Raw genomic sequence first — 8,579 nt, forward strand, 5'->3', positions numbered from 1 at the left:
AACAGGGGCCTCTGGGTTGAGCATCTGACTCTTGGTTTCAGCTCAGGTCATGATCTCACGGTTCGTGAGTTCGAGCCCCACATCGGGCTCTGTGCTGACGACATGGGCCTGCTTGGGATTCCCTCCCTCCCTCTCTGCGCCTCCCTTGTTCTCTCTTCCAAAAAATAAATAAACTCATAAAAAATTTTTTTCAAAGAATACCAAGAACAGAGTTTGTGGTGGCTGATCTGTTGCTCCTGGCCATACCCAATGCTAACCATCCGAAGGCGTCAAACCTCATGCCTTGAGGGCTCTCTACCTCTTGGGGAACACAGCAGAGGGGTTGCACGTCACAGTTCTGGTCTGTAACGGGAGGAATGAAGGGCGGTGAGGAAAATAACAGGCCGCGCAGCCAAGAATTATTCCACTCACCAAAGATTAGGAAGCCTGAAATAGCAATACTACTTGTTTTGAGTAGAGCCTTAGATAATTGGACAAGGCACAAGAGGCACATGGAAAGACATCAAGGGCTAGGTTACTTAACGTTGGGGAAATACCCGGCGAATCCTTCTCTTTAACCCCCGTGCAGAAAATCACTGGTAATGAGTCCTGGGTGACAGCTAGACCTGAATGCTCGGCGAAGTGTTTTGCACCTTCCCCTAGAATCTGATGGCTGGTCTGGGGAACCCATAGGACCGCCATTTATCCGACCAGCCACATGACAAGGACGGCCGGAGTTTCCTCCCTTCCACCCTGCTGGGAGAGAACTGGAACAAGGCAGTTCTGGGAAGAAGGGATGTCAGGTGGGGTCTGGGAAAGAAAGAAGAGAGAGAGAATCGCCATGATTCCTGGGTGGGGAAGGGAAGGCCTTGACATGCTTGACATTCCATGAGGGAGGGAGGGAGGGAGGGAGGGAGGGAGGAGAAAGTCTGTGGGGTTCAAGACTCGGCCCTCCTGCCCACTAGAGAAACACGGTCATCTATCACTCAATCCCAGGTTCTGGACACCAGCTGAGGAAAACGCCTGTGCTCAGTCCAAAGCCCGATGTGGACAAGCTCCCCTTGGGTGTCCCAGTGGGGCCTGCAGCATGCTGAGGTCTGAGGAAAAAGCAAAGGAGGACTTGCTCCCTGAGAGCCCAGAAGACAAGCCCATGGGGAAAGGAAGTCCAGAGCCCAGGCGAGCCCCTCGATGAACACAACAGAGGCCTGCTGTATCAGTCCACATTTATTGAAGTAGCTTATAGAACACAAGACTGGGAGAGCCACATAAATCTGAAATTCCATCTTGCTGGGCGCCTGGGTGGCTCAGTCGGTTAAGCATCCGACTTCAACTCAGGTCATGATCTCGTGGTTTGTGAGTTCAAGCCCTGTGTCGGGCTCTGTGGTGACAGCTCAGAGCCTGGAACCTGCTTTGGATTCTGTGTCTCCCTCAATCTCTGCCCCTCCCCCGCTCGCACTCTGTCTCTCTCTCTCTCTCTCTAAACTAAAAAAAAAATTTTTTTGAAATACCGTCTTGCCTAGTACTGTCCCCCACCCCCCCCAGACGATGAGGAAACTGAGGCTCAGAGAGGCGATGTCTCTTGGCCCCAAGCTGCTTGATCTCCTCGACATGTGGCAAGATTCCTCGAGCTGTTGCTGGCGTCTTCTGCTTTTCTTCCCCTTTTTTGCTTTTTGTTTTTTTCCCCAAATCAACCACTATTCCAACTCAGCCTTTGGAACTTCATCGGTGTCTCGGTGTGCCCTGGTCCCTAAGAGCAGCAGCACCTTGCCAAACGTTTCCCCCACCCCACTGCCATCGTCCCCACCGCCAGCACTGCGGCCAGCACCCTTGTCGCGGCCACCAACCGTCACGAGGAAGTCGCCGTCTACCTAAGGTGAGCCTGCTGGAAGATGAAGGTGGGTCGAGACAGGAAAGGTAGGGCTGGAGTCCCCCCAGCAAGGGGGGAGTCCGTCCTCGCTGGCATGTCCCTCAAACCATGGGGAGGGTCAACAGAGAGGCACTTCTCCATATGCCAACAATTCTAGCTGTAGTATTCCTGGCCTTCCCACGGCTTGTTCCTCCACATCTCTCTTGAGCCATGTCCTCCGTGTCCTCTTTGGTCCATCCCCCTCACTCTCTAGCCCCCTCCCTCCTTCTTCCAGCTTCCGCCTGCCTTCCTTCTCTTTGACGCCCCTGTCATTGGCATTAATCCCTCCCCCCCCGCCGTGTGCAGCTACAGAAATGCCAAACTCCTTTACACCACATTCCAAAATTTTTTTAATTTTTTTTTTAGTTTATTTACTTATTTTGAGAGAGAGAGAGAGAGAGAGAGAGAGAGAGTGAGCAGGGCAGGGGCAGAGAGAGGGAGAGAGAGAGAGAATCCCAAGCAGCCTCTGCTGTCATTGAGGAGCCCCAACGCACTGTCAGGGATCGAACCCACGGGCTGTGAGATGGTGACCTGGGCTGAAACCAAGAGTCAGATGCGTAACTGACTGAGCCACCCAAGCGCCCCTCAAAAACTTTATGTGGCCCCCTCTTCCCCTCTCATGAGGTACCTCCATGCCTTTGTCCCGCACATGACCCTGCTCCCTGCCCTGTTTGGAGGTCATGGGGCCGGGCCCTACTTTAGACTTTCATACATACGGTTGAGCTCCTTCAACTTGCTCTCTAGCAACTGGGCCTGCTGTCTCAGCCTTTCAGCCGACTCTGCCTTTGCCCCCTGATGCAGGTGCTTTGACTCTTCCACAAGGTTGGCCACATCCACCAGAAGGGAGGTGATCACGGTGCCCACGTCCATGATCTGGGCTCCTCTGATCATTGCCAGAACAGTGCCTCCAAAAACTTTCTTCACCCGCTTGTCACTTCGAACTGAGACTCTCCCAGCTGTCATGAACCTCTTGGCACGGGCTGCTAAGTGAGGACTGGCTTTGGCCAGCCTGATGGCACGAACATTCTTTCCAATGTTTCGCAGGACTCGCACGAAGCTGTTTGTTACGGAAAACATTCGGGGTGTGTTCTGACACGGAGCCTTTGCAATGGTCTCCCCTCTGTTATCACCAGCTGATGCCAGGCGACGGGCTTTGGCTTCCGCGGACGATGTGCTCGAGTACTCCACGATGCTGCTGGACACAGTGGTCACAGCAGATGCTGTTCGCAGCCCCACCCCCGTTGCCAAGAGTGACAGACTGATCCCTGACGTCACAGGTGCCAGACTCAAGCCCAGGATGGTCAGGACCCCAGACATCATGCCGGTGGAGCTGGCCACGATGTTGGAGATGGTGCAGCCCCTGTGTACCTTGTCAACCTTGTCCGCCAGCTTGTGGAGCTTTCGTATTTGCCCCTTAAGCTCCCGTTTCAACCGGGGATACTCGTTCAAAAACCTCTCCTCCAGGTGGTCTCTTTGGATCCTCTCTCTGCCCTCCATACACAGGTCTGCCTCCAGCTCACACAGACCTGCGTGTAGCACATCTGCCTCCTCCCTGGAAAGGTGAAGGTCAAGCGATTAGGAAAAGCTTAGCTGTCACGTGGGCTTGATTCCATCTTTCCCGCATCGACCGCAGAACGTGCACTACAAATCAAATGGACAAGAGTTTGACAGATGCGAAGAATGTTTCTTGCCATGTGACACACGTTCTGTACCTTGCTTGTGCTCCATAACACATACTCAGCCAGGGAATGAATACGTGCTCCTCTTCAGATGCTCTAAGTGGGAGGCATGTTTTTAAGGGTATTTATTTATTTGCTTCGAGGGGTGGGTGGGGGGAAGGAGGAGCAGAGGGAGAGGGAAAGAAAGAATCCCAAGGAGGGTCTGGGCCGTTGAGATCACGACCTGAGCCCAAATCAAGAGTCAGACGCTCAACCGACGGAGCCACCCGGGCGCCCCAACTGGTAGGTATTCGGGAAAGATGGCTTCTCGCTCAAGGGCAGGTCAACACTCTCAGCGCCACAGTGTTTGTAGATGAACAAAGGGAAGTGGCATTGGAGCAGAAAAACCTTCGTTCGGAGAAGCTTAGTGTGTACGGAAGGATGAACCTTACCCACAGAGAGGTCTGCCCTCTGCCCTTGGCTACTGGGAAGTGACCTCTAGGCCTCTGCCTGGAATGGTAAGGGTCCTAGAAGGATAGGACTGTCTTCCTTTGCCTGGGCCTTTGGCCTGACATTGCGACGTATGATGGGGGCTTTGGGTCATGTGCTATCGGTTCTGACCTACGGAGGCACTAGAAACTAAAGGCATGGGTGTGACCTCAAGGAGGGGCTGGAGATGACAGGTCAGCCATGCAGTGAATGTCATTGGGCCCCCATAAAACTCTAAAAGACTCTCTCCTTGATCTTCTAGGCCCTCTTTTTGACTAGGTGCAGTGCCTGTGTAGCCTGTCGACCTTGGCCTTCTGTGTCCTGTCCGTGACAGCCTGTAGTGCCCGGGCTTCGCAAGAACCCTGCTAGGTCAGTTTAATGAGAATCTTCCCACTCTTGATAACGGATCACCTTTGATATCTGATCGAATCCCACCTTTGATGTGGAAGCTCTTTTTTTTTTTTTATTTACTTTGAGTGTGAGAGAGAGCATGAGCAGAGGAGGGCAAGAGAGAGAGGAAGAGAGAGAATCTCAAGCGGGCGCCTCACTGTCAGTGCAGAGCCCGGCACGGGGCTCGATCTCGCGAACCGTGAGATCATGACCTGAGCTGAAATCAAGAGTCGGACGCTTTCCCGACTGAGCCACCCGGGCGTCCCTGATGTGGAAGCTCTTGACCTGCCTTCAGCAAGAACCCTGCTGGGTCCGTTTAGCAAGCGTCATCCACCTTCTTCTCTTAGTGATTTCTCATCCGCCGCCCCCGTCCCGCTCCTCGGCTATAAATCCCCAGCTCTGTATCTGGAGCAGAGCCTGATCTCCCTTCTATGGCCACAGCCCTGAATTAAGTCGTCTTTTTAATCAACGTCAAAGTGTTTTCTCTCACAGTGTGAGCTTCCCTGGTGGGCCATGCTCCATTTGCACTGTCACAGATTGAACGCAGGACGGTCACGCGTCCGGAGGAGGACGACAGAAGCTTCGCATTTGAAACCCTCCCAGACCCTTCCCCATGCGTCTCTCCCCGTGGCCACCTGCACCCTTGCCTGGAAGACAGCGTGACTGAGTGTGACAGCTCTCAGTGCGCTCTGTGAACACTTTCAGGGAATCATCCAACCTCACGGCGGTTTGAGGACCACGGCCCAGTGACTGCCCCAACTGACTGAGAAGCAGGACGTCCGTTACCCTGGTTCCCCCCCAGACTCTTCCAGTTCACATCGTTGACTCCCGACCCACCACCCAGCACCCCCAACCTCTCAGGTGTCATCAGCCTAACTCACACCTTAGCTGGTGACAGCTTCATAGGCATGCACACCAACGCCATGTGCAACTTTTATGAAATTGCTTAAAGATATGAGAGACTTGGAGAGCCATCTGTATGAAACCCTAAGCCTGAAAAGACCACATTTGGACAAGCTGGTGGAGGAAGTACTTTCCCCTCTGGTGGGGACTTGTGCGTCTCCCCAGAATTGAGTACAGAATTAGCAGCTGCCCCCTGTGATGCCACTAGTTGTCGCAGAGCCACGTTGGCTCCCACTGGTCTGGGGCCGCTCTACGTAGAAGAGGATAGGGGCGCGTGGGTGGCTGAGTCGGGCAAGCATCCGACTTCGGCTCAGGTCACGATCTCGCGGTTCGTGAGTTCGAGCCCCGCGTCGGGCTCTGTGCTGACAGCTCGGAGCCTGGAGCTTGCTTCGGATTCTGTGTCCCCCTCTCTCTCTGCCCCTCCCCTGCTCATGCTGTCCCTCTGTCTCTCAAAAGTAAACATTTAAAAAAAAATTTGTAAGAAGAGGAGAGGCTTCCAAATGGTGGTCAAGACCCCCAGCTCCCAGGCAAAGTATGGAGGAGACAACACCCCTCCCCGCCATGGCCCTGCATGCCTAGTGGTGAGGAGATTAAAGAAGGAAGGAAACAAATGTCCCCTCTCCCTCTCCCAGGACCTCGAGTTTTGTGCCGAGAGCTTCACTCAGTCCTAGCCTTGCTGCCCAAGTTTACCTAGTCCTCCAACCTAGACTTCCTCTTGTCCATCCCGGCCTTTGGACAAGATGATTGCCCTTGGGCCCCCACCTTTGACCTTGCAGTTCATGCTAAGGCCTTCGCCATAATCTTATCAGGTTGAGTTACTGTTTACATTGAACAAATGACTAATAGACTACACACCCAGAAACACAGGGCTGGACAGAGATAGAGTCTGGATCGATCACAGCTTGGTCCAACTCCACTCCAGTCTCTCCACCTCGTGGGCCAGCAGGATCCTGCAGTATTCATACAACTCCTTAGATGGGGAGGGAAGGCTTTAGTCCAAATGCCCAGGGGCACAGACTGGTACGTCAGTGTTCTTCGGACCGGTCCCTCATCTCCAGGAAGAAGACCCTTGGCCCCTGTCTCTTTGTGGCAATCTTCTAAAAAGTTAACACTGAGGTCCCTGGGTGGCTCGGTCGGTTGAGCGTCCAACTCTTGATTTCGGCTCAGGTCATGATTTCATGGTTCATGAGTTCGAGCCCTAGGTCGGGCTCTGGGCTGACAATGTGGAGCCTGCTTGGGATTCTCCCTCTCTCTCTCTCTCTCTCTCCCTCTTTTTCTCTGCCCCTTCCCCAGTTGTGCTGTCTCTGTCTCTCTCTCAAAATAAACAAGCTTAAAAAAAAATAAAAAGTTAACACTGATTGAGCACCTACTATGTGTCGGTGACGATGCCAAGCCCTTCACGTACATTATCTTGGTTTCTGCCCGATAAAATTGAACAGATGAAGAAACCAAGGCAGAGATAGGTCTGCTTTAGGTTCAGGCCCAAGGTCACCTAACTTGCCCTCTGCAGGTCTCATCTCTTCTCAACCCGAGGCCATTCCCTGCCAGCGAATGCCATGGGAGACATATTCCTCACGGATTGTTGAGAAGGAGCACACTCAACCCCAGCCCGAGGATACTGCCACGCGGAGATCTGGGGACCACCTTGGGGCATCCCCAGGGGGTTACCTGGACAAGTTGGCCTCAGCCATGAAGCTCTCCCAGGCCTCATGGTCAGTCAGCAGGAGATGTAGGTCATCCCGGCTCACTGAGTCCTGGAAATACTCAATGATATCCTCCATATCGCTCTGTGGATGGGGAAAGAAAAGAAAAAAGTGAAGAGTTGTTTTGTTTTTTTCTTCTTCCTGCTTCACTAAGGGAGAGAGGAAACCGGGGCTTAGCTGGAGGGAACCCACAACACTAAATCTGTGTATTCACTGCGAGCCGAGCCGGCCTAGGCAGGGGTATTGAGGTGAATACCCTCAGGCCTCGCCTCAGCTTTCACATCTGATATGTCGGGGGCTTATTCCTGAGACACGGGCAGGTGGCAGCCGGGGGGTGCTGGGGGAGGGGAGGTTTCCACCTGGAGCTGACAGGGTCCGTGTAGAGGGGACAGCAACGAGACTCAGGGCCGGCACACTGTGTGGCAGGTCCCGGCCCAGACCACATACACACATTATATTTGATCGTTACAACAACATAAGGGAATATTCTCATTTTACAGGTGAGGTTAGGCAAGGCACCCTGGGTCACACAGGTGGGAGGTGGCCAAGGCCACCCTGGGGTCCAGTTCAGTGGCCCACCGTCCCTCGCGGACCAGCAGTCAGGCCGGCCGCAGGGCGAGAGCTGGAGGGAATGGCTTGGTAAAGCCCCACAGTCGTCCCCAGCCGGGCTGGACAGGTCAAGAGGGCAGGAGAAGCCTCCAAGGTGACTAGTTCAGGACTCCTTCCTTCTCTCCTTCCCCCCTGCTGTCCCCCACCTCCTGTGGGCTGTCCCGGCCTCACTTCTGGGTCATTGGATGGGCGGCAGGGGGAGGGAGGAAGTGAGCACCTTTGCCATGACCCTGAGAAGAGGACAGGAGGGAGGGGCCCCTATGGACTCCCGGACCAAGGGTGGGGGCTCCCCCTTGGTCCTTCTTGAAGGGCCCAGGACACTCATCAGTCCCCTTCAAGGGACTGATTCTGCTGTGGGTTAACTCAGCTGGAGGCACTCCCCCAATTCCGGGAATCATCTGGAAGGTGACTACCTGGGTAGAGCCCACAGGCTTCTTGGGTATGGTGCCAGCAGTGGGATCTCAGACTTTCCCCCCCAGCTTGCGTCTGGGTCCCAGTCGGAAGGAGGGGTCGCTTCACCCTTGAGAAAGAGAGAACAAATTGTGCAGTCAAGTGTGAGCCAGCGGTGACCACAGGGAGCAGCAAGGGGCCAGGTCCCTGGTGGTTCCCTCTGGGAAGGTCACAAATGCCAAAAGGGACTTAACCGGATATGTCCATCTGTCTCCTGGCCTCTACTGGCTGCTATTTAAGGAAGGTTACTCACCTCACTCCAGCTTGTTCCCAAGCCAGGTCACAGTCCTGCTGTCCTGTTGGGGCACAAGGAGAAGATAATCAGAGAGGGAGACTGCCATCTGAGGAGCTATAGAGGCAATAAAACCAAACACAGAAGAAAAGATGGGACGGAATGTTCTAGAAGTTACTCGAGGTCAGGCACATCTGTGTTGATTAACTGACGATAGCTAATGTGGATCAAGTATCTAGGAGGGGCAGGGCTCCTTATGG

At 54.0% G+C, this 8,579-nt stretch overlaps 1 protein-coding gene across 1 annotated transcript; it reads right to left on the reverse strand.

Moving 5' to 3' along the window:
- Window positions 1-2,578: 2,578 nt before the first annotated feature.
- Window positions 2,579-8,098, reverse strand: LOC125171075 (apolipoprotein L2-like). Its single transcript, XM_047868178.1, has 3 exons — window positions 8,051-8,098; window positions 6,994-7,112; window positions 2,579-3,437 (listed from the first exon to the last, which is right to left on the reverse strand). Exons 2-3 carry the CDS (start codon window positions 7,104-7,106, stop codon window positions 2,579-2,581), a joined length of 972 nt encoding a protein of 323 aa, XP_047724134.1. The 5' UTR covers window positions 7,107-7,112; window positions 8,051-8,098.
- Between the last annotated feature and the right edge of the window lie 481 nt (window positions 8,099-8,579).

The sequence above is a fragment of the Prionailurus viverrinus genome, chromosome B4, assembly GCF_022837055.1.
Source record: "Prionailurus viverrinus isolate Anna chromosome B4, UM_Priviv_1.0, whole genome shotgun sequence".
Classification (NCBI taxonomy): domain Eukaryota; kingdom Metazoa; phylum Chordata; class Mammalia; order Carnivora; family Felidae; genus Prionailurus; species Prionailurus viverrinus.

Excerpts from the sequence above, each read along its gene's own strand:
- LOC125171075 (XM_047868178.1), bottom strand. The coding sequence starts at position 7,106 with ATGGAGGATATCATTGAGTATTTCCAGGACTCAGTGAGCCGGGATGAC. Across the intron at positions 3,438-6,993 it reads GCTGAGGCCAACTTGTCCAG|GGAGGAGGCAGATGTGCTAC; the intron begins GTAACCCCCTGG and ends TCACCTTTCCAG.